General features: G+C 46.3%; 2 protein-coding genes across 4 annotated transcripts in view; one reads left to right on the top strand and one right to left on the bottom strand.

Moving 5' to 3' along the window:
- Positions 1–6,081, top strand: part of LOC135376580 (chromatin target of PRMT1 protein-like) — a 31,465-nt gene extending 25,384 nt beyond the window's left edge. For both annotated transcript variants that reach the window (XM_064609115.1, XM_064609114.1), the window contains one exon: positions 5,263–6,081. In XM_064609115.1, coding sequence (XP_064465185.1) covers positions 5,263–5,455 — 193 coding nt within the window. In that variant the 3' untranslated portion in view covers positions 5,456–6,081. The remainder of the gene's footprint in view (positions 1–5,262) is intronic.
- LOC135376578 (methyltransferase-like protein 25B) overlaps positions 5,196–26,610 on the bottom strand; it is a 45,026-nt gene continuing 23,611 nt past the window's right edge. Inside the window, exons 9-10 of one of the 2 annotated variants that reach the window (XM_064609112.1) lie at positions 5,869–5,954; positions 5,196–5,616 (exon numbers count right to left, since the gene is read on the bottom strand). In XM_064609112.1, the coding sequence (XP_064465182.1) occupies positions 5,440–5,616; positions 5,869–5,954 (263 nt within the window). In that variant the 3' untranslated portion in view covers positions 5,196–5,439. The remainder of the gene's footprint in view (positions 5,617–5,868; positions 5,955–26,610) is intronic. The other variant, XM_064609113.1, reaches the window with a different exon arrangement.

Here is a 26,610-nt window from a genome sequence, read left to right as displayed (position 1 = left end):
TCCCGGCATTTGTTGACGCAGCTCCAACTTCTCTGATGGAGGCTGCTGGTTCTCTTCTGCCTGGTCTCCGTCTCTGCTGAATGCCACCAAGTACTGACGATTCTGTTCCAAGGTCCCCTCTTTCGTAGCTACAGCGTAGGATCGTGGTCATTTCGCTGCAACTGTAATCCAGACGTCTTCCCCCGGGCCCAAGACTGGAAGATTTCTTGTCAGATGCCTACAGTTGAAATTGCTTGCTTGCCTCTTTTTCATTGTACGCTCTGTTTGTGCGATCTTCCATTGTGAAGGCCAACTTGGACGTAACTGCACAGCGGCACCCTTGTCTGTATCAACAGCTGCGCAGGGCTTGCAGACACTCCTGGAGTATCACGAAAAACTAACAAAGCAAGGAAGGGATCATCAGGTCACAGTCCTAACCATGCGTTCTACCTCCTCATTTGATTGAGGGTACCGGGGACTGCATGGTTGAATCCATACACGGCTGCAAACTGGCGAAATTTGTTCGACACAAACTGAGGTCCGTTGTCACTTGGAACTTCCTCAGGAATGCCGTAGCGAGCAAACACATTTTTACGTGCTTTGATCACTGAAGTAGACGTAACTTTCCAAAGCGATAACACTTCAGGAAACCTGGACCTATAATCAACAATCAGCAAAAAGCCTTGTCCGTTCAAATAAAACGAGTCAATTCCCACAAGTTTCCAAGGCCTGTCTTGGGTGGGAGTAGATTTACACGATTCTTTGGGATGCACTCTTGTTGAAGCACACACTTCGCAGTTAGATACAATAGTCTGTATATGTTTGTTCATGCCCGGCCACCAAACTGCATTTCTAGTTCTCGATGTGCATCTTGTAATGCCCTGATGGCCCTCGTGTATTAAGCTCAACATGTCATTTCGAAGGCTCTCTGAAATAAAAACTTGCGTCCTTTGAGTAAAATCCCTTTCACTATTGACAGTCCACCGCTAGATTTCCAGTACTTCATTAAGTGAATTGGGATGTTGTTCTTCTGTGGCCATCCTTTTTCACAAAAAGCTCTAAGTGCTTCACGCTCACCGTCTGCTTCCTGTTTCTGTTTGATGCGCTGCAAATTAACCGGAAGACCCGACGGTACAGATTTCAGAATTTCTTGAACAAACCACTCGTCGGCATTCCCAGTTCCTTCTGGCTTTCCCATAGGGGCTCGTGATAACATATCTGCTGTCGCCAGCAGCTTCCCGGAAACATGAAATACTTTGTACTGGTACCGCATCAGCTTGTTCGAAATCGCTGTATCTTTGGCGGCAGCAAGTCTAATTCCATGCTTCCCAGAAGTTGTAGTAATGGTTTGTGATCCGTTGCCAAATTGAACTGAAGATCCCGGACGTACTCATCGAAGCTGTTAGGGCCACTTTCTTTGTCTGGCTGTAACGTTGCTCCATATTAGACAACGACCTGGAAACGAAGGCCACTGCTCTCTGCTCTCCTGAAGGTTGATCTTGTAGCAATACGGCCCCAAGCCCGAAAGCACTGGCATCTGCAGTTATCACCGTAGGGTAGTTAGGGTGATACTTTGCTACGCACTGCTCTGAGGGAAGCATTTCCTTCAGCTGTTGCAATGTTGCGTTCTGCTGTGGTCCCCAAGTCCATTCTGCATTTTTGTTCAACAGAGCACGAATCGGAGCAGTTACTTGGGAAAAACCTTTCAACGTGAACCGACGAACTCCCGATACGTCTGTTGGTGCCAGCATGTCCTGGAGTGCTCTAACTTTTCCCGGGTCCGGACAAATGCCATTCGCATCTATTAAGACTCCTAGAAATTTTACTGAAGTCACGCCAAAACAGCATTTGTCACGGTTCAAAGTCACTCCCGCTGCTCTGAGGCGAAGAAGAACCTGTTGCAGCCTTTCATCGTGTTCCTTACGATCTTTCCCGTAGACCAAGATATCGTCTATCATGTTTGCTGCACCCTCCTGACCTTCCAGGATTCTTGATATCTTCGGAAACAACAGCTTTCTTGATATCTGTCTTTGAAAATACTCAGGCGCAGATGTTAGCCCAAACGCTGATAGCAGTATCTCCCAAACGGAGAGATAAATGTTGTTAACTCTTGACTTTCTTTGGACAGTTTCACTTGATAAAAACCCGTTGTTGCGTCCAACTTCGAAAAGACCTTTGCGTCCTCGAGCAGTCCTAGCACTTGGTCGACCGTTGGCATTACATGCCTTTCCCGATTTTCAGCTGAGTTCGATCCACACACAGCCATATTTTGCGATTCGGCTTTGGTACAATGACCAGTCCTGCACACCACGATGTCAGATCGTTGATACGTCTTATTACCCTGTCTGCCTCTAGCTTGTCGAGTTCCTTTTTGACAGCTTTCTGGATTGGAATTTGCCTTGGGCCACTGAGCGCAAACGGAACGGCATCCTGTCCAAGTCGAATCGCATACTCTTCTTTTAGAGCTCCCAGTCCAGTGAATAGACGCTGGTCTCTTTCCAATTGTAGGCTGTCAACAAATTTTACAACTTCCAGTGCTTATATTGCTGAAATCCCAGTAGTGGCGTGGAACGTAAACCTTCTGTCTCGAAGATTTCCCCTTCCACATCATCATAGCCATAAAAGAGCCAGATCCCTCCTGGTTCGATCAATTTAGATTCTTCGTTATCGAACGTTCTCGGAAGCCACGGATAAGACTCCGGTACAGCGGTTACTTCTGCCCCGGAATCTGCTTTTAAGTTCAATTCGTGTCCATTCACTTCTATGTTAACAAATTTTGCTCGAGCAGCAACGCTTTCAACAGCATGAAGCTCCAATGTCTCCAGGTCTTTTCACTTTGGCTTCTTGGCGCGGCACACTGACTGAAAGTGCCCTGTCTTACCGCAAAAATTACATTTTGCTTTCTGAGCCGGACAGTCTGCCCTTCTGTGTTGTCCGCGACCACAATACTTGCATGAGTGATCTGGTTGCTTTGTGTTCTTGCGAATTTTTGCGACATCTACGTTAAGTGACTGCTCTTCCACCCATTCATTTTCACGAGCACGTTTTTCTTTCTCTGCATCCTCAAACTGACATGCTTGTATTAAGGCTTCGTTAAGGGTCAACTTGAGATTTCTGCAGAGTAAGTCTGAGAGCCTCATATCTTTCAAGCCAACTACAAATCGGTCTCACACTAGTCTATCCTGTAGCTCTGCGGACTGGTAATTACATTTCTTTACCATGTTGCGTAACAATGTGTAAAAGCCGTCTACTGATTCTTCAGGCAACTGAACCCTTCTGTGAAAGCGGGAACCCTCATCAACCTCATTTGCAGGGTGTACGAAGTACGAGATGAAGCTGGCCTTTACCACATCAAATTTTGTAGGAGTATCTCCTCTGTCACAAACTGATGTGAGAATCACACGTGCTTGAGGTCCCATACAATAAAGTATTGTTCGTACTTTTGCCTCTTCTTGTGCTTGGTGTACTGCTGTATCCACGTAGGACATTCTCCCGCATTGGCGAATTTGAAAGGTGGTGGTGGGGCAAGGGCTAATCCTGAAACCCTACTACTTAACGTACCGTCTTCTACGTCCGTGTGCGGCATGGTGTTCCGCCCACTTCTGACACCATGTAGTGAAGTGACACGACACGTGTGTTGCCTGCTCGGGAACCCGTCCCGAAGAACCCCGTATCTTTATTAGTTTTCCTTTAAGTAGGTTACACACTGCGATAGGCACAACCTGAGCGCCCTCTGCTCGCTACATGTGGACAGTCTGCTATCTTTTAGATAACCGTGCTACAGTTACCAGCTTTTCTTTTTTGTTGGAAAAATTATGAAATAAACAGGAAGCAGCAAGTAAAGTACCTATCTAAGGCACTTATCGGTCCTTTTTTTTTCTTCCAAGAAATAGCACAACATTAGGGTACTAATGGGCCTCCCTCGACCTGATTTGTGCTTGGAACATTCAAAGGCAGCATCTATACATCTCCTGACAAACAGGCTTATGCCTGAAAATCAGCTCTGTAATCATGATACATAATGCTTTTTATTCATTCGTTTCTTTGCTTATGGATTCTGAACACCCCAGATATGAACCATTAAATTTCTGGAGCCATGGCACGACTTTGTAACCCAGTGTCATGTTTAAGACAGACATATGGACTTTAGAATAGGAATGACTGCAAAGCACTCAGGTCAGATTGCCTGAATTGCACCACTTGTTGATGATGGATGTTGCTCATGTTTTTTAATGAGGAACAATGCTTTGAAAAAGAGTTAAAGTTAGTGAGAAAAGTAACTAGGCTCCAAATAAAAGTACTTCTATGAAAATGTATCTGATATTTCACTCAAGATACACAAAAAGTATCTAAGTCTTTTCTATCTAAGTTGTGTCAGTTACTGAAAATGTATAATGACTATGGTTCTGATCGTGCGACATTTCGATAGTATATCTTTCTCTAAATTTAGTTATCCCGGAATCATTATTTAGCCAGCATTATGCATGTGTAGTTCCCTGTTATATATAGAATATGTATTGTGTTTCGTGCACCACACTAAAGGCCACGGCTGTTTGTGGGCACATTAAATACAATCAATCAATCAAGTACACATACTCCGTTACTTAACAACCCTCTTGCCAGATGTAAACGCTGATCTGCTCACGTTGACTGGCTTGCGCGGTTGACTGGAAAACAAGCACATCTTGTGCCAAGCAGCCTCTGCCCGAGAATAATAGGAATTCGGAACTCAAAATAAAATTTAAAACAAATGCTTGAATTGTCATTCCAAACGCCGTCCTTGCTTATGATCCAGCCCAAAACTAACAATAATGTGCGGACGTGCACTAACGTTTTGTTGATTCTAAGCTGAAGATGATATATTTTGTGACGCCACCATGTCTAGGACTGCCAAAAGTGGGTATATTAAAAAGTATGCTTCTGTGCAAAGGGACGCAGCTAATTATTCCATGACAAGAGCACCAAAGGCATTGTTTGATTGCCCCAGCTTGCTGGGGGTGTTGTTTTGGGGGTTAGAAATCTCAGACACAAATGTGGCTCAACTATTTTTTGTATGGATTGGGAATTGTTGGTTGTAGAGCACATCGGATATTCTTATGGGATGTAGAAGATTTGAGGTGAACTACGCAGGTACCACTACCTGCTACCACAGCTGCAACACAAGCAGGCAGCTGAGAATAACCTGGTACTGTAGGAATATGCGTAGAACAGTAATGCTGAATGTGCTTGTAGTCTTTATTGCATATTGGCCAGAATGGATGGTGAACATTTTCCCAAATGCAGACGCAACCCTGAGAACAGCCGCCGGATGGGCAGAGGTGGTGGACGCAGAGGAGCACGGACCGGCCGCGGTGGAGCTCGAGGACGCCTGCCAAGTCGTGATGAGCTTGACTCCCAGTTGGATGCCTACATGGCCAAGACAAGGAACCACCTGGATGCTGAGCTGGAAGCCTACATGGCTCAGTCTGACATGTGAGACCGTCTCAAGACCACCATGGCTAGGTTGCGCGGGGAGTGACATGCATTGAAGACGCACACCACTTTGGTGATGTAGTTCCCTGGTTGTTCGCGCATCCATTGGCAGCGGTCCACAAGGACTAGCACTTCCCATACTGGTTGCAGGAGGACCTGTAGCAACTGTACATAAGAATGTTTGAGTGAGCAGCAGTGTCTTAATCGGTGTCTGGGGTAAATTTGCGAGTGTCCCATATGCGGACTGGTGTGTCCTCGATGCCATACCTTGCTCTGCCCACCTCAACTCCATTTCCCATTAGAACATCATTTCATATATATATATATGTGTGTGTGGTCGGCAGAAAATTGATATCGTGTGTATTGGTCACGAACATATTGGAGGAGCCCCGCACTTACAAAGGTCTGTTGCCTTACCGTGAAAACCTCTACGAGTGGCCTCAACTGCAGGTGTCTGTCGTGCACATCTTGAAGGATTTGACGTTGGGCCCTGCAATGTGTGTCTGGCAGAAACACAGACCTCCTTTAGAGCTTGCTTCTGCAACATTCTACGCATCTTAGTCATAACATCACCTTTTGTTCGAGTGTCATTGCTGTAGTGATGAGAATAAATAAAAATGAAGCACATTATTTGTTTTGGTGCCCATGTGGGATATCTTCCCCAGTATTTTTGGGCACTGCATTCTAGTTAAACTTTTTATTGTTGACCCGCTCATGAAACATGAGGTTGTCACCATTCTCTGATCTTCTTCCGCCTCATGGGTAGAGCCTATTTTGACGTCAGAGTCGTCATCGCACCACCCAAAACTCCTGGATCCAAGCAGAATCCACTTATCAGCCATCACCATTTTGATGCTGTCTGCCAGCTGGTCGACAGTTTTGTGACGCGCTGAATGTAATTTACAGGAATAACCGGCTTATGACCCACAGCCGCCTGTGATAACGGGGGCTTTCAAAGGACTGTGTATGCACGTGTCTTCGCTCCGTGCATCGCAAAAAAAAAAAAAAACGATCAGCATCAATATGGCGTCAGCAACCGGCTGACGATGGGAGAACAATGGAGGAAGGTTGCTTAGCCGTGACGTTGCATGACACGCTTCAAGTGTTCTTCGTTAGGATCCTCCTAATGGCCAAACTGTCCCTATAAATGACTCTGGTTGTCATAAGAGTACAGCCCCACCTGGGGAGGTGTTCCACAACAGTGTGCTTCTGGCAGCGGCACCCTCTGAGATAGTTCACTTCCTCGAGTCATATTTCAAATATTTGGCACACATATTTGAGAAGCAGGAAGGCAATATAAGGTACTTTGGGCCTGCAGCTGTTTAAAGGTAGAGGGACCAAAATTTAGTACAGTGGAACCTCGTTAGCGCGTACCTGGCGGGGACGCGGGAAAAGTACGTGCAAAGCGGTACTACGTCATAACCGAAACTTACTAATTATGTCACTTATCGTCACCAGAAACCCGAAAAACGCATGCCGTTATAGAAGCCACCAATTCACGATCTTTACTTCACGCTCAAACGCAGAAATCCGTGATGTTTGGTGAGCGATGCGCCGGCCTCGGCACGGGGCACGTCGTCCTCGTCACCATCAGAGTTGGACGCCGTTTCGGGAGCAACAGCGGCGATAATGTCGTAGTCCGTCAATTCGGCTGATGTTGCGACCTTCTCCTTTACGTGCCTTACGCTCAAAACGTGAGGCTTGGCCATTGTACGATATTGCAGCAGGAACGAACAAGCGACGCACAACCATAGCTCGCCGTTTCGTGCCTTCGAAGCTCACTATCACAATCATCTGATAAGGCGTGAGATCGGGCCCTGCTACTCACCGATACGCCAAGTCGACCTTCACGTGAGTTCGTAGCAGGGCCCGATCTCACGCCTTATCAGATAATTGTGATAGTGAGCTTCGAAGGCCCGAAACGCCGAGCTCTGCGCACAACACGTACGCTTACTGGCAGCGTCCCAAGAAAGTAAGATCCTAAGCTGACATGTGGTCCTGCATGACCTTGCCAGGTCATGAGCCCCATTCTTTCGCCCAGAAAGAAGGAGATTACAGATAAGAAAGGGGAGATATGGGGAAGATTACGGAAACAATCACGTGTTCTAGAAGCCGACAGGCTTTCCCCCCCCCCCCCCCCCCCCCGGCGTTCGCAAGGACCGGTTTCGTAAGAACAGACCAACGAAAATGGTACGCGATAAGCGACACAGGCGTCAAGAAATGCTACGTGTAAAGCGGTCATGAAATGCATTGACTTCAATGGGTGTTCGGTCGGGGAACCCGAATGACTACTTCTAAACCGGAACTACGGCTTATGCGGGTACGCGCTAACGAGGTTCCACTGTACTTGGGCAACAGCTGATGTTGATGGAAAAGCAAATACTAAACCGATGTTATGACTGAAACAACATGACATAAAAAGCAAACATGAAATCATGTTTTAACACAAGTGGAGCATTATGAGACCTGTTGGTAACTGGACCCGGGCACATGCCTAGGTCCGCACAATCCGATTTGCTGTTACCATGTCACTGAGGAAGGAACGAGCCGGTGTGTGTTCCGTAAACTGCTGTCAAGCACTGTACCAGTTAGCTTCACTCCTCAATACAAAATACTATTATGAATACTCATGAATAGCTACGCACCCACGACAGATACCTCAGGTTCAGACAAGGTAACATCTAGCAGAAATAACCATCTGTTTCTAGACCAGGAGTTTGCAGACCGGAGAATCCAGGGTGCATATATTGGGTTCATGCCTCTTTACAAGAATGAGGTTTTAGCACATACAGTTGAATCTCGTTACAACTAAGTCTGCGATATAACGAAATAATGGCATTCCCTGCTCAGTCAAGCTGCCATAGGGAACAATGCGTTTGAATTGTAACACTTATCTCAATCCAACGAAAGAAATTTCCGAAACAGTATTTAGTGCTGCACCCCTTTCATGTATCCAAAGGAACAAGAAAAAGGCTTGTGCTGCTACAGTGCAGCGACAAATGTATGTTCCTTTTTATAATACTTGTGTTCTGTCTCTCTCCTTCACCATACTTTGTCAGTAAGGCAAAAATGATCGGGCTAGAGTTAACCGAGCCGCATTCTGTCTGGGTACCCTGAGAGGGAGACTGCTGATGCTGTGCAGCTATTCCATGATGTGCTGTTTCCGGCACATGTGTGAGTGATGCTTGTGGCTTGCAAAGCAGCTTATCTGTTCATATCATTCATACTGATCCAGAAAAGTGTTTGTACTACAACAGAACGTAACACACAACGCTCTGGAGCAGACTTGACAAAAAAAGTGATCATACAACCACGATTCTAATGCATATACACGTCTTTGTTACCTCTTTTCCAAAATCCGCAACACAAGTCTTCTAAAATCGACTGTAGTCAATTTCTGTACAACGAAAGAAATATTGATCTCCATTAATTTCGTAAAATCAACATGTCACTATTGTATTAATGTTGCAGAACCATCAGCTTTATTGTTTCAACAAGTAATTTTTTAGCATATTGTCCTCTGTGGGACAATCATATGTTGGGGGAATTTCTTCCTATTCCAACAAACGTAACGGATTCCTTGGGTTCACAAAGTCTGACATCCCCTGTTACAGGCTCTATGCAAAGTGCCACCTCAGCAGACCAACCTTGCATGGTAAAACTACATATACTACTAATTATATTAATGTGATTAGCACAGAAACATTTGAGTTGTCACCCCATCATGTCAACAGCAAATAATTTTGTTGCAAATTTCGCTTTTGTTGTGTCTGTGCCCTTTTCAGGCATAACAATAAAAGAGACAAATCAGGTAACCCAGCATAAAAACAGTTATACTTGTGAAACAAGGGAAAGTGTGCAGGCTAGCTGGTATAGATTCATGAAGAAGACCGAGAGACACAGACACACGTAGGTTCTCAGACACAGCAATAAATTTATTGGTTCATCTCAACCTAAAAGCTAAAAATCTTTGAAGGGGTGCGAGAGTGATAAAAGACGCATTGCTAACTACGTTTCCCCTGGTGGCAATCTCTAAGGATTCCCGAAACAACCTTCGGTGTGCGTAGGGTTCCCACGCAAGCACTGTAGTGTCCTTGAAGCAAGGCTGGAAGCTTTACAATCCCGTAAATGATCTGCCAGTTCCGAAGACCCGGCCATTCTTTCAACATTAGCTGCATGTTCCCTAATCCGGTCATTGAGGCACCGGCGCGTCTGGCCAACGTACACAAAGCTGCACTCAAGGGGAATAGAATACACAACGTTCTGCTTGCAAGGAACAAAAGGCTTCCTGTGCCTCATTTAGAGATGAAGGGGGGTAATTCCCTATTTCCCTGCAGTTGCTCACAACATTCTTGCTGTCACTAAATACTATAATATCAAAGTTGTTTTTTCCAGTGCCTTTAAATTAAGTCGTTTGACCCCCTTCAGCTCTAAATCTGAATCTGTTCAATTACTGTTCAATCCATCAATTACTGTATAAGTGTCCTTTTTTTTTTTTTTTATGGAAAATATTTTCGCGTTTTGATATGCCAGTGGTGCGAGAAGTATTTCTTGGGCATGTAAATTAACGATCCCGTGAACGGCATACAATCTATTAGTATATATGATTTAGTGTTTAGCAGCATCTTGAAAAAGGAACTGAAAGACTGTCCTGTGCACTGGTACACGAGCATCGTCCAAAGCTCGATGGGGAGTCCAGGCCAGTCTCTAACAAAGCTGGACTTGCAAGCTCGTATCCTGAAGCAGCTGCATGCTTCATGGCTCTTGGTAACATACACTTTGCTCAAGTAGCACCCAGCTCTGATGCGATCTGGATTTGGAATTTATCCCCATATGGTATGCATGTCTGAACAATAATTTGTCAGTGTGATTTAATGTGCATACAAAATACATTCAAATATCGTGTAATCAGTAGGTATCTACTACTGTTGTTCTTACTTGTTTGCACTTGCAAATTTCCTTCTCCATTCTGACCGTCATATCGACGGTCACGTTCGCGGGAACTTATAGTATTCACGATTTTGGGGGAACACACGGTAACCGTGAAAATTAATTCCACAACAAAAAACAAAGAAAAAACACTTATACAATAGTTGGCGTTGAGGAACGAGAAACATGAAATGTATATTGAACATGTCACCCTATGTGATTTTAGCGACGTGTGAAAGCACAGTGGACAAACTGAGTGCAGAAGTAACTAAAAGATGTCAGTAGTTTTAAAAGCACGCATAATACTTTTGCCACCAATAAGCTGGCTTTGGCATTTTCTTTCTGTCTCGTATATATTTGGTACTGTAGCTGCAAAATATAGGCAAAAAAATGACCAATGAGAAATTCCTCGCAGTGATCTATATTCAATTCTGATTTACACTCCACTCGATATATTCAAAGTTTTGCAGCACCCTGTCACCATTTGCGACTATTGTTGAAAATCCTGGTCTCAGTTTTGTCATTACACATAAGCTACTTCAACTGATTGCAACACATTACAATTGCTACAAGGAGTTGGCCTTCGTATTCAGTGACCACATCCACATCACCTCTCCGAAAGCATATTAAAAATAAAGTGTATATGACTGCAAATAATGATGTAGCATATCTGCTCTAAAGCACCGTTTTGTTGGTTGAAAACAGATTTTTTTCCTGCTTCGCTCTAAAATGGCTTAGTGCAATCGCATCACTGAAATGCCGAAGAATGATTATACATCTTTGGAGCAAACAAAGTGTCATTTACAATATTCTACGAAATGATCGAAACAAAGTGAGAGTCCTGTTGTGAAATGTTCACCACCAGATACCGAGCTTCAATGCGGGCCACACAACGTGCTGCCTGACTCGTTCCACTCTCTAAACACATAAGCACCTACCCCACTGCGAGCTCATGAAACTGTCATAGTGAAGTTGCTGCAACAATGCTCTTTTAACAATCACAAACTGCACTTCATTCCTGCTTCAACCGGCCTTTCATGGTGCATGGAGCACTTGCTAGCTGGGTTGCCACATACCCGAATTTCATCAAACCAGTTCCGAAATCCGAGCCTTTTATTCGATGTCCAGGCGCAGGTGTAATCCGGACAACAACTGTTCAGAACTCGGCAATATGAAGAACGTGCAGCATTCACTCAAATTCACGGTAATTGACAGGGATATTCACGAGCTATCCATCAGAAAAAATAGCCGAACATCATGCTTTTCGGAGCACCAGACCATAAAGTGTGACAACTTTTTAAGCGCAAATATCTCAGTCCGACGAAAGGAGGTTTGAAACCCAGCCCACAGAGTGATTGTAGAAAAGGTGACAGTTCCTGAAATAGGGAGAGGGAAAGCATGATCCCAAGGAAAGTCAGGCGCAATAAGCCATGCCTGTGTTACTTCTTTCTGCGATGATGTGGGCTGGGTTTCCAATCTCCTTTCGTCGGACAAACTGACAAAGATCGCGCTGCAAAAATTTGTCGTGCTCTATCCTCTGGGAGCGGAGCTCCGTAGAGCAGGATGTTCTTCTATTTTTTCCAATGGGATAGCTGCTGAATATCCCTGTCAATCACTAATAATTTGAGTAAATTAGACACGCTCTTCACTTTACTTGGCAGATTCCCCGACCTCGGTTCGCAGTTGTAACATAATTAAAGTTACGTTACATGACATTCACCTCAGGAGGTGGCAAAAACCTAGGGAGAACAAATGCCATTGACCGCATGATTCTAGGTGTTGTAGTTTTTTTTTTTATATATATAATTGAGTGACACGTTTTGTGGGAGCCACAGACCATGACGTCGAAAGTACACTCTTTTTCCCCCACCACAAGTGAAGCTCATGGTGAATTCACTATACGAAAACATTTGTTGGAAAACATTAGCAACATTTGAGGCGGTTTCATACTGATCCGACAACCGATAGAATCTCTTTGGCCAACTACCAAAGACACCTTGTCCACGAACTAGTCACAAAAGATGGCCTACAGACATTTGTGTGTTGGCCGTCATCGACTGCTGCTCTCGGCAGACCCTGCGGATGAACGAGCCTAGAACAGTGAATGGCAGCGACAAGCTGTGCTGTCCTTTCTTTCAACATGGCATCGTACAACCAGCCTTTTGGCAAAAGTACGGCCCCTCATCAGCGAGCAATATACTTTAAAAAATAAGTCTGCCTTAGTTGTGGTTAATTGTCAATGAGTTGATCAATCATTCTAAAACACGGCCACAAGTGTGTCTCATTTCCCTTGGCGCTGTGTCTCTCCGGCTTGAGTTAGCCTTGGACGGCCTTGCAATGCCCGTCTGAAAGCAGGCCCTTTGTGATCGCAGGGAAGCTGCCGTCATAGGCTCTGCAGTACGATGTTTGTTCGGGATATGAAACCCGAAAACAATTTCAGTTGGTATCGGGCCAGCTACAGCGGAGGATGTGCCGCTTTCCGTGGTGTATTGGGATTGCGTCAGGTGAAGTGAGATTGTGGTATCTGTCATACGTGTTGTGTGCCTTCATGGACCCCACTCTGGTTTGCGATTTGTCAAAGGTGCTTCGAGTACTTTCTTTATAACTCTTCCATCTATGCTTCGAAGCTCCACCTAGTGGGGGACCCCGAGCTTCAACTTCTAGACAATCGGACTCTGCATCCGCAATTGTTTTAACCACAAGTGCTATTCATTCTGACCGGAAGCTCTATTTATTCCATCTTACTGCTCTCCTTCAACCGTTCCCCTAAGTCGAGTTTGTTGCAGTATTTTATGTTCCTGCATAACTGGTAACGTGTTTTTATAAATGATGCTACCAAAACAAGTACGTGACTGGATTGCTAATCAGGTTCCCGGCTCTACCATTTAATGTTGTTTCTCAATTGTCCATGGCACATTAAATCAAGTTTCCTACAACAAGAAAAAAACTTTTCATGCACCATGTGTCAGTTGTCAGCGATATATTTTGAGCAATGTTCAAACCGTCGCCGACATGTCATCAGACACTGTCTGTCTGCCAATTTTGTCATCCACACCTGTCGTACTGAAGCAACATTTTGTTGACCTGCGTCTGTTGCTGTCAAATGGCACAGTGTGAGAGCACTGTTTAGCAAGACAAAGTTTGGTGACAATGTCTGTCTTCCGTCTGCGCCGTATTGTTGTCATATTGGTCCAGTGTGACAGCACCTTTACAGAAGAGAAGTGGGAGGATGCTACATTCATTGTCCACAAGGTGGCTCAGCGGCTGCAACTATAGGTCATGCTCCCTACAGGCTGCTTGAATGTTTTAAAACCAGAGGCACTTTGTGCATTTACACGCCAGATGACTTTGCCGATTGTGGGGACAATAACAGTCTTCTCATATATCACGCACCTTGCTCAGTGGGGATCACTTGGGTCCAATCTAATCCATGAGCGATACTGTTTATGCCTAGGGTCCTCAGTTTTCGGGTAAAACCCGATAAAGCCCGTTTTTACCCCCCGATTTACATCAAAATGGTTCGGGTTTAACCCGATAAAACCCGTAAACCGGGCTTGCGAAAGTGCAAATCAAGGACCTGAGCCGCACACGCGCGAACTACGACAATCGCGCGACCGCTCCGCGTCTTACTGGTGAAGTAAACAAAACACGTCGGGTTTGTAGACGCTTGCATGCAGGTCCGATTTCTAGCGTGAAAAATGTTCCTTTGGTAGGCGTCACCATTTGAAAGTTGGCTTCACCTAACGCCCCACTTCAACGAATCGAAAACCGGAACCGAAAAAAACCGCTATTTTGGTGCGAACCGGAACGGAATCGAAACCGTATACGTTTTTTTCGCTCAGGAGGGAAACCGAAAAATTTATTTAACGGTTTTCGGTCCAAGCAAAAACTTCACCGGTTTGGACGCGTAGGCGAATGAAACTGTCGTCGTGTCTTCTGAAGTCATGTCATATGGATACTTCACGAGGGTTACGGTTACGGTGTATGTCGGTATACTATGACACTTAGGCTCCCTTTGTAAGTTTTATCGTTCGCGCACATAGACTTATAGATGTACATGTGACCGGTTGTGACTCTCTACCAATGTGTGACCCAAGGGTGCTGCGAAACGGCTTCTCTATCGGTAATCTCGCGCAACGTGTCTCTTGTTTGAGAGCAGCGAAGTTGAACACATGTACAGCTCCCCGCAACCTTAACTTGAACGCCGCTTCGCGTGGCGAAGAAGGAGGAGACACCCTAGTGGGATTCAACTGAGCTATTGGGAGAGCGCGTTTCTGACTGTTCCACTCGCGTGTAGGGGTGTCCGTTATTGCTCAAACGCCTCGAAGGCAGACGGGCGTTGCTTTCCAAACACGCTGTTATCGGGATTGCGATTGTTTGTGTTGCTTATGTGAGATATATGCTCGATGATATCGGTAATCTCAGCGATATTCGAGGCATGGCCGCGTTGACATCTAAGAATGATGTTGTGCATCCGAATGGGTCAGCAATGATGCTGTATCAACTCGAGACGAAATAAACGAGGATAAAACAACTTTATTTTGTGATTGTGAAGTTTCATCTCCTTGAGTGGCGATGCTCTACACCATTGCTGATGATAACAAGGTGAAACGAGGATAGAAGCGCATCACACATTTATTTGAGTCAGAAAAGAATGAAATGAAGTCAGCCGTAGTAGGTGGCAATTGAAACAGGACAACTTGTGCCTTTCCTTTTCATGTTGCTACATTTGCAAGTGTTCTTGATGGTCAATACATTCTTGCACATATTCAGACTGCCCCGGGACTAATTAACCCATGCCTTGAGATGCTGCCCAGCAGTTTGGGGCATTCAGCCGTCGCCGGGTAAAGAGCTTCAAGTCCTTTTGAGCTGTATGTGTTCTCTCTGAAGTCGTATGTTAAACGTTATAGCAGTTTACGCAGACTACAGGTTATATCTATGCGGATCCTCTTTACGCAAGAATGTACTGTCTGTCAAGAGCACTCGCAGGTGTAGCTACATGAAAATGCACAAGTTGTCCTGTTTCAATTGCCGTTTCAGTGCCCTATGTCATAATGCGGAGATCAGTGCTCGCACCTAGTATGGCTGACATAATTTCTACTTGATTTATTTCGTCTCGAGTTGATACAGCATCATTATTAATCCATTCAGGTGCACATAATCATTCTTATCTGTGAACGGCGGCCATGCCTCCAATATGGCAGATATTACCGATATCACCCAGCGTACATCTCAAGCAACACAAACAATTGCCATCCCGAAAACAGCGTCTTCAGAAAGCAACCCCCTTCTGCCTTCAAAGCGTTTGAGCAACAACCAAACACCCCTACACGCGAGTGGAACAGCCCGAAACGCGCTCTCCCAATAGTTCAGGTGAATCACACTAGGGTGTCTCTCCTCCTGCTCCGCCACGCGAAGCGGCGTTCAAGTTAAGGTTGCAGGGAGCTGTACGTATCTGCGAGGCATGCGCGTGCGAAGTGACGCCTCTTATGTGGACAGGACACGAAGAAAAGAAAACGGAGCCGTCGAGCACGTTTGTGAGTAAAGGTGTTCCTCGATTTGCGTCGTACTCGTGCGGTAGTGCTTGCTCTCGAGCAAGCAGCAACAGGCATTCGGATGGACCCGATCGCACCAATCCAGCAAGAAAGTACTTTACGTATGACATCACGACAAACAAGTCCGTCTGTATCATGCGCTTCAAGAAAAGAGAAAGCCTATTTGAACGGACAGTCACCTACAGGAACCAGGAGCTACCAATTCCACAGCTGCCTATTAATATTAAATACGATGTATTCATATAAACGGGTCTACATTTTGCAGCATTGATTTTTTATCTGGGAATGAATATGCTGCGTACGCCGCATAGCAACCGATCATGTGAGCGGTTATTCGAGACACACACCTGCCCGAAACACTCGAGGCCGGACACTGTCAAGTGAACTTTGTTCTCCCGCACTCAAGTGTAAACGTAAGACGAACGCTAAGGCGCAGTCTCCTTCGAACTATCAGCCAGTACACACGTACCTTATGTATTCTCTAAAGTAATAAACTGGACCTCCATGTAACACTGGCGACGAGTACGGGATCTGGATCTACGTGACATTCACAGTACATATTCTTGGTGGTAGCGCTCGATACGTCATGCCCAAGACGGAAGGAACCGGCCCTGCTCCTACCTTCATGTCTGCCATCGGAAAAGTACCAGAGTTCATTGAGCTCGAGGAAACATGGGACCAGTACAAGGAACGACTGGACGCCTTTTATGATGCCAACTGCATTACGGACGAGAAGAAAAAGAGATTTTTTTTTCATCATTTTCATCTCTTCGGTGGGTGCACCGACACACAGCAGACTGCGTGGACTTCTCGCCTCAAGGAAACCAATGGAAGTGCCTTATACCGAAATCATGACAACTCTAACAAGCCATTTCAGTCCAGAGCCATCGGAAATAGCGGAAACATTTCGATTTCACAACCGCACGCAAGGTGAGGGAGAAATCGTTACTGTTTCTGTTGCCGAACTCTGTGCAATCGCTGACCGCTGTAGCTCTGGTGCTGCGCTTGAACGCAACTTGCGCGACAGATTTGTCATCGGAATTAAGGATAAGAGCGTCCAGAAAGTTTTGCTGACGAAGCCCAAGACCTTGACACTCGCACAAAGTGTTGAGATTGCTACGGCAGCGGAGCTTGCAGCTCAGAGCTCTAAGGAACTTGAGCCGAGTGCGGCATCCGCGTCGGGTGTCAATGGAGCCGTCAACGCGATTCGCAAGCAAAGCAAGCAAGAACGACAGCCGAAAGACTCACAGAAGTCGTTTTCGTGTATCAGGTGTGAAAGCAAAGAGCACAAGCCTCCAAACTGCCCGTTCAAAGACAAAGAGTGCTTCCGATGCAAGAAGCGCGGACACCTCGCTAGTCAATGTAAGACGGGCAGCAAAAGATATCTTCAAAGCACCAATCGAACTCCTTGGAACTGGTAGAAGACAAAGGCAACCACGCTGAGACATCTTCTACGGAAGAATGCTTCAACCTGTGCACGCTAAAGGGACCATCTTCAAGTAAGATGAAGCCAATCATGCTCAAATTGAAGTGGGCTGGAGTTGTGTTAGATATGGAGCTCGACACAGGATCTCCAGTTTGCGTGATCAGTGAAGACATCTACAAGAGGCATGCCACGGCATGACCGCCTATTTCGCCATGCGACATTAAACTGTCGTGCTACCTTGAAACTTTGCCTGTTCTCGGTGTTCTCAGACTACCAGTTGAACACCTGGGTAAAGAGGGTGACGGACAGCTATATGTGGTCGGCTGCTCCGGACCAGCCTTGGTAGGAAGGGACCTTATGGACGCCTTGAGTATTCTGGATCACAACATCAACGTCCTGCGAACACCGCATGATGCCACGATCGGAAACCTCACAAGTGAGTTCAGCGACTTATTTGAGCCTGGCCTAGGGGTGATTAAAGGAGAACCTGTACATCTTCACCTGCGTTCCGAAACCACGCTAAAGTACTTCGAAGAACGATCTCCGCCTTACGCATTATGCGACAAAGTAGCAGAAGAGCTAGACAGACTGTCAAATGAAGGGATCATCACACCTGTCAGCCACTTGCTCTGGGCGACGCCAGTTGTACCTGTGCAGAAGAAGGACAGTTCAGTGCGTATTTGTTGTGATTCAAGGTTACACTTAATCCGGCATGCACAACTGAACTGTACCCGCTGCCAAAGGTGGATGACTTATTCGCTTCACTGAGAGGAGGCTATTGGTTTTCAAAACTCGACCTCCGCGATGCATACTTGCAAGTTCCCCTTGACGAAGAGTCACGTAAAATTGCCGTTACAAGCACGCACAAGGGACTGCACTGTTACAACAAATTACCCTGTGGCATTGCATCAGCGCCCGCCTTGTTCCAAAGGGAAATGGAGTCTATGCTACGCGGCATACCAGGATGTCAAGTATACCTGGATGATGTCCTCATTTCTGAGAAGAAGGACGAATTCGGTCAGACTCTAAAGAAGGTATTCCAAGTATTCCGGGAGTACGGTGTCCGTCTGAAACGTGAGGAATGCGAGTTCGACAAAGAACAGGTGACGTACATGGGTCACACAATCGACAGAAATGGACTGCATCCGTCAGAACTAAAAGTTGATGCAATTCCAAGGCTATGCCACCGAGGAATGTGACGGAACTACGTTCTTTCCTGGGACTGTTGACATATTACCGAAGTTTCCTGCCTAACGTGTCAACGCTACTAGCACCCCTGTACGCATTGCTGGTACAAAATACCCGCTGGCGCTGGGGAAGAGAAAAAGCTAAGGTTTTCGAAAATGCCAAGAAAACACTCGCAGAAGCGGAGTTCCTCGTACACTTTGATCCGTCGAGGGACGTCATCCTCGAATGTGATGCATCACCGTACGGCTTGGGAGCAGTACTTTCACACAACATTGATCGCGTCGACAGGTCCATCGCGTTCAGATCAAGAACACTAAGTGATGCAGAGAAGAACTATCCTCACCTGGAAAAAGAAGCACTGGCTATCAGTTTCGGCATCACAAAATTCAGGGACTACCTACTGGGAAGAAAATTCGTCCTGAAAACTGACCATCAGCCACTGGTGGGACTTCTTGGTGAAAACAAGCCTGTAGCGACGGTAGCTGCAGCAAGGATACAGCGTTGGGCTCTGATACTGGCTGGCTACCAATATACACTGAAGTACAAGGCTGGGACAAACAATGGAAACGCTGACGCTCTTAGCCGGCTTCCAGTTCAGTATAACGTGCACCCCGATGGAACAAGTGACACAGCATGCTCTCGACATGTTCGACGCGAGCCCAATATCGGGGAAGCAGCTTGTGGACATCACACTCAAGGACCCAATTATGCAGAAGCTGAAAAGCTAGGATCGTGAAGGGCTGGCCTGCAAAACTGGACGACCCGGATCTAGAACCATACTGGCCGAGACGTCATGAACTATCTGTTGAAAAAGACGCGATACTGCGTGGACAGCGCATAGCGATACCAGAACGAGCAAGAAACGCTCTGCTCGCAGAGCTTCACGGTACACACCAGGGAATTAATGCAACCAAAGCATTCATCAGAACCCTGATTTGGTGGCCAGGAATCGACCGAGACGTGGAACAACGAGTACGTTCGTGCCCGATATGCCAGCAGGCGGCATCATCACCACCATCTCAAGAGCCACTGCCATGGCCATCGTCCGCCGAACCGTGGACTCGCATACACATGGACTATGCGGGCCCCATTGAAGGGAAAATGATATTAGTCGTTGTGGATAGTCATTCTGGCTGGATAGAGCCTATCCCGGTAAAATCTGCAACTGCAGAAGTGACCGTTGTTCATCTCCGAGACATTTGTGCCCGCTTCGGACTACCAACGTGCATCGTAACTGACAACGGCACCACATTCACAGGTGCGGCCTTCCAAGAATTCGTAAACAGAAATGGGATTCGCCACATGCGAACAGCTCCTTATAATCCGCAGTCAAACGGACTTGCAGAACGGGCTGTTAGAAGCGTAAAAGAAGCGCTTAAGAAGCTGACGGACGGACCACTGGAAATCCGGCTCCAACGCTGGCTACATAACCACAGAAGGACACCATCAGCTGCCCATAGGGGAAAGGCTCCTGCGGAAATGTTATTCAATTTTCTGCCACGTAGTCGCTTGGATATCATCAAGGCCGAGGTGCTCAAAAACCAAAAGACAACCCTGCAAGACGTGGACAGTCGTTTGAAACCTGGAGCACCTGTCTACGTGCGCAAACAATGCGATCGACCGGGATGGATGCCGGGTGTCGTGCTTGAGGGCCTAGGAAGTCGCATGGCTAAAGTGTAAACGGCCCAGGGTATTGTCACACGCCACCTTGACCAGATGCGAACCCGCTACGGCGCAGATACCGCGGTTTCCGAAAGTGATACAGCTCACGCATCCGACCCATCCAAGGCGGCCCCATGACACCACAGATGACACATCGGAGTCGACAGAAACCGAAGGACATCGATATTTGCTCCGACCGCGACACAGGTCACACCACTGACCACTTTTCATGGGTGGGAAAGAGTGCTGCGTACGCCGCATAGCAACCGATCATGTGAGCGGTTATTCGAGACACACACACACCTGCCCGAAACACTCGAAGCCGGACACTGTCAAGTGAACTTTGTTCTCCCGCACTCAAGTGTAAACGTAAGACGAACGCTAAGGCGCAGTCTCCTTCGAACTATCAGCCGGTACACACGTACCTTATGTATTCTCTAAAGTAATAAACTGGACCTCCATGTAACAGAATATGTCCACCAGAAGCGGAACCAGTTAAAACCGGTATGAACCGTTATTTTTTTGCTCCGGAGCAGAACCGGTACCGGACCGTTTATGATAGAACCGGATCGAAAACCGGATCGAAAACCGGAACGAAAAACGTTTCGGTTCGACACCCTGTTTAAGTGTGCGTTTGTAGATTTAGCGGAACTTTTCGATTCATTTATTTGTGTTACGGGAAAGCCATCTTTAACCTATGACATCATACACTTTGTTTAGTGATATATTAGGTTAGATTAGTGCAGCTGTGGCAGCTTGCCTCGCACTCCCAACTTCATTATCGAAGCGGCCATGGCCCCATTAATCTAACCTAACTTCACTAAACAAAATACAGAAACTCTCACTAAACTAACCTAAGACATCATCAACTTGGTTAGTTCAGTGATAAGTTAGATTAATGGGGTCATGACAGCTTCCCTTGTCCCTCAAAATTCATTTCAATAATGAGGTGAAGCCGCCTTGCAGATTGGCAACGCCAACCAAAGTAATGCCCTGGTTTCGTACCAAAAATGCCATGTGTTTTTCACACCCGAAGAAATGTAGTCTGCTACATGAAAGCTTGTGTCAATAAGTAAGTTGAAAACTTCAGTGTTGGATTTTTCTACTGTTAGTGCTTTCCGTGGATGTCGACGAGACACTTTCTTGTCCTCTTACCAAGAATAGCAAAGGAATCGGGAAAAATCACGCTAAACAGCGAAGAAACAAAGAGTTAAGCAAAGCTCGGCGTTCCTTGAATTGGGTTTGCCCGCAGTACACGGAAGTGTTAGGTGAAGCCAACTTCCAAATCTTGTAGGGAGTATCTTGTATCAGCAAAGTACGCGGAGTAGTAAAGAGGATGCAGCAACAGCCAACGATATACGAGGCATACCAACGCGAGCGCGAGCATGCTCTTAACGCTCATCGATGGATGATGCTTTACTGAATATGCAACTTATTCTTTCTATAAACAGGGGCCAGTGCAAGCCTTAGTGGTTATACAGTGAATTATCAACCAGTTTCTTAATATATATTCTTTCATTTAATTTTAACACTCCACAGACCGACCACTGTGGCGTCGCTCATGATCTCAGTTGTCTCGCGATGTAAAGCCCCAATTATTAATTAATTAATTTCAACACATAATTTTTTTTTTTTTCGCCCGAAAATACATCACTTTTCAGTATATCACCCGATTTTACCCTGTTTGGCAGGTCCTGATTTTCAACCCGATATTTACCCTCCGATTTTCACAAAAAATAAAACCCGAAAACTGAGGGCCCTATATGCCCTAGTCAGGTAATCTGGAACTTTCCACGTAGCATTTCTTTGTACCAAAATTCGAAGCATGAGACACATTAAAAGGTAAAGTAAGACGTGAACCAGAACACGCGAGCCTTTGTGTGTGCGAAACCCGAAGGGTTCCTTTCATCAAAACGAGCCTAAAGAGAGTGTGTTCCTCCCAGCAAAGGCTTTACAACTCCGCATCACTTGCAGTGTGTTCATTTCAGTTACAAGGAGTGAGTCTGCTTCTAAATGGTGGGCCCTTTGAAAAGCATTTTTAAAACTCGTACTTTCAAGGGTCTGTACGTACGAACACTGTTATTTGAGGACATGGATTTTGAATTAGTCACAATACGGAATTCTGGTACAAATAACCCCCTTCTACCCACGCTTCAGTCCCCATGTAGATTGGAATGTGGACAGATCTCAGTCCACACACACAATTTGCCTTCATTTAGCCAGACTTGAGTCTCCAGATCGGAACAAAAATCTCCAGGAACTGCCTTCACTTAGCTGGTCCTGAGCTGTAGACAACGTGTGATCCATGTTTTGTCTAGTGGGAGCAACAACCTTGAGGAATTTTCCCCATTACACCGTCCAGTGCGCTGCAGGTGATCCACTGAGTGATGAAAACTTTGCTTGCAGAGCTGCGTTCCCAAATGTGCAAGTTTTGCAGCTGTGGACAAGGTCACAGCTCTGATGACTAGCATGAATCTGACAGCAGTGAAGAACCCAGGGTTGTTATGCTTGAGAACGAGCAAGGCAAGCAGAGGATGGCTCTGACGCAGATTTGAGCATCAGATGGCGTGCATGGACCATGCATGCCAGATATTGTGGCGCGCATCGGGAATCATGTGAGGTGGAGTGACACAGGTGATGAGAGCAGAGAATACAAGGTTGGCTCTGTACAGGAAGGTTCCCAGCTCAGAAGAGATTGCTGCAAGGAAGGCACAAAAGGCAGAAAGGGAAAGAGTTCCATGTGCCGAGATGAGCGAAGAAGCCAAGGCTTGACAGCGGAACGTCTTATCTCGTGTTCTTGCAATATGAACGTGTTCAGAAAAGATTATAAGATTCTCAAACATCCGAACAGTGTTTGCATCACTGTCGGCAGTCAAGGCAATGGACCTTTCTTCATGATGGCCTATACGCAAGCGCATGACCTTGAGCCACCGGAGAGGGTTTTCTCCGTCTTCACTAGATGGCACAGTATGGGGAGGAGGCACAGTGGGGATACTGCACAAACGGCGCGAGCTCGTCGGTACCACTCTGGACCGGTTTTTGTCCTTTGTGTTACCCACATGGATTTGCTTTGGCGTGCGCCAAGCGCAGTTCACAGGGGAGCCACTAGGGTACTACGCGTATGCGAAAAATTCCATTATCTCTGCATTTCCTGGTGTGTCACAACTGCCCGAGGTTCAAGCACTTCTGGTATTGGAGGCATTCCCTCTTTCAGCATGATGGAATTGTATAGAATGGCCATAGCTATGCAGTAAAATCCTCGCAGCCTATGTAACAATCTCCTTGATTTTAAATCTCATCTCCACCAGTACAAGTTCCCTTTCATAACTCTGTGCGAACATGCCATGCATGCTGCACATCGCGTTAATGGTTATATGTACAATCTATCGGTTTCATCAATCCTCTGAGAGCAGAACAGCGTTGTATGTTCGTAATGACCTCATTGCTGCACCCATAGGGCCAATTTGTCATCGCTCTTATGATTATGTCTCCTGCAAGATCCGTCTTTTGCACATGCTGTTAACAGTCGTCAGTATCTATCTACGTCTCGCAGTACAGGTTCCATGGAGTGACCTCGAACGCTCTCGTACTGGGTGACTTCAATGCTCATCATACGGCCTGGGGAAGCCGTAGAACGGACGGACGGGGAACGAGGTTGTTGAAAGCAATGGAGACTGCTCACATGTGCCTACTTAACAACTGACAGCCAACTTATATGCGATCACCAACGTCACTCGATATCGTGGATCTTTCATGGCGCTCAGCAGACATAATTCGCCACTTGTCGTGCACTAAAAATGTTGTCACCCGAGGGAGTGACCACTTCCCCCTATATATTTTGCACGATAAACTGCCTCTCTCACCCACTACTGGACGGACTAATTTCACAAACTGGAGACTCTTTCGTGCCGGCCTCCAAACATCTGTGCACACCAGTATGTCCGCAGAGGCCCTCTCGCAAGGCATTCGTTGCGCCATTCAGGACGTGGAGGTCCTGTCTAAAAGGCTACCAGGTCACTTCGGTCATTCTTAATGTGTCAATTAACCACTTTAGAGCATTATGTCGCTGAGCAGAGAGAACAGCTCGCCGAACTGGGCAACTTCCTGACATTGTAGCATACCGCCGGATGAAAGCTAAAGTAACACGAGAACTTGAGAAAGAAGACCAGAAGCGTTGGCGTAAGTTTTGTCAACATCTTTCACCATTTGGCCCGACCACAAAGATGTGGAGGACAATTCGAGGTCTGAAGGATGCACCCCCCCACAAAAGAATCCTCTCGCACCATTGGCAATCGTTAAGGGTGAAGGCGAAATCATGCTAGCGACAGATTTCTCTGTCCTAACGACGCCGGCAGCTGCCTCGACAACTGCGGTACACGGCAGTTTTGTCCAGAGCTTGACGACAGAAATTCACCAAGGCTGGCCCAGTCCACTGGAAGTTATGGACCGCAACTTTACTCTAATCGAGCTGAAGACTGCGTTAAAACTTGCAAATGTGCGATCGTCTCGAGGACCAGATAAAATCACCTATGCCTCACTGAGAAACCTTGACGAGTGCTCACTCCAAGCTCTCCTTCATGTTTATAATACGTCTTGATGACAGGGATCCGTACCATCTACCTGGAAGGAGGCATTGGTTGTTCCCATCCTGCAACCAGGCAAACCCCCAAATGCCCTATCCTCCTTTCGCCCTGTGAGCCTCACAAGCTGTATGGGAAAACTGATGGAGGGAATTGTTTTTGCATCGCCTCGACTGGTGGCTCGAAAAACAAGGTGTGTTCTCTCAAGAAATTGTTGGGTTTCGTTGCCACTGAAGCTCCATGGATCTAGTTCTCGACCTAGTCTCTACAGTCCAACATGCTCGTGCTCATCGGCTTCGGTTTTCTTGGACATCAAGCGCGCATATGATATCGTCTCGCACATTTGCGTGCTCCATGCCTTGCGTTTCTTTTTAGTAAATTGTCGCCTCTTCAGCTGGCTCTACGATTTCCTTACAGACCGAACTGTCGCTGTCCGCACATCCCACGGTCAAAGCCGTAAGCTCTGTTCATCAAAGCATACTCTAGGGAAGCATTCTGAGTCCTACACTCTTTAATGTGGAAATGGCATGCCTAAAATCGATAATTCCTCGCAAAGTAGCATTTTCTCTGTATGCCGATGATGTTGCTCTTTGGACAGTAGACAACTTATGACCAGCCATTCAGCGCCGTTTGAAGCTAACCTTAAATAATGTCCATCCGTACCTCACGCGACTTGGAATGGACCTTTCGCCCGAAAAGTGCGTCGAGCACCCTTTCACACACAAGGCTATGAGAAACTTCCCTCTTTGGGTTGATGCAAAGAAGCTCAAGCCCGTACGTTCGCATCGCTTTCTTAGTGTGGTCCTGGACTTGCACCTGCCCTAGGCTCGCCACGTTAAGCACCTTGAAACTAAAGTGCAGCGATGGCTTCCTGCAACTCAACGTCTTCTGGCTTAGGATGGGGCTGTGATAAACACTCCCTTCTAGCCGTTCATGTGGCTTTGGTGAGGGCGACTGTGCTTTAGAGCCTTCCAATCTTGCACAACGTCGTTTCGTCGTCATTTCTCAACGTCGTTAAATACCCTTCGGACCCTGTTTGCCTGCGCCTTGATGTGGCTTTCACAGCACAGTGGCGTTACCGCTTGAGGCAAGTTGACTCTCCTCACTGCAGTCACTGCGGTGCAGTAGAAGATCTAGAGTACATTCTTCTCTAGTGCCCACACTACCAACCTTCCCGAATCGTACTCTCCGGATCCCTTAACGACGTAGACTCTCATCCCCCCTCTCTCACAAAATTGCTTGGTTCCTGGCCACACCCAGCCCACCAACGCTCTGTCCTTAAAGCTCTCTTCACCTTTCTGGATACCGTAGGACTTCGATCCTTATTGTGAAGGAGCTCATTATTTCACTCCCTGCATCACCACCAGCAATGAGGTAGAGTATCCATCTTGTAACACAATTGTTGTTGTTGTTCTGAACTGCGATCGAGTTGCAATGCATTTGTATGAGATGATTCCAAAGTATGAATATACCATGCGTTAAGAACTCTCCAACACCAAGAAAACATCGTGTTAAAGTCTACACACAATGCATAGTGATTGTCGATGCGATGCATTGTGATACCAAAGGTTGCACAGCTCCACAGAATTTTGTGTACAAAAGAACGATGTTTCTCTAGTTCATGCCATTGGGAAGAGTTCACAGCAGCTGAATTTCACACAATTGGAAATGGGTAGTTTCTTATGTCATCCAAAATAAGAATTGAAGGATGGATAATGTAAATAATGCAACGCGAGTCGCGCGAGAGCGCTGTAAAGCGAGATTCACCTAAAGCACGCATGCGTTCGGTGAAGCCAACTTGCGGACTTGATGACGGTGG

Source organism: Ornithodoros turicata, unplaced genomic scaffold (genome assembly GCF_037126465.1).
Source record: "Ornithodoros turicata isolate Travis unplaced genomic scaffold, ASM3712646v1 ctg00001161.1, whole genome shotgun sequence".
NCBI classification, from domain to species: domain Eukaryota; kingdom Metazoa; phylum Arthropoda; class Arachnida; order Ixodida; family Argasidae; genus Ornithodoros; species Ornithodoros turicata.
The sequence above is the reverse complement of the archived record's forward strand: the minus strand, read 5'-3'. Positions and strand labels throughout refer to the sequence as shown.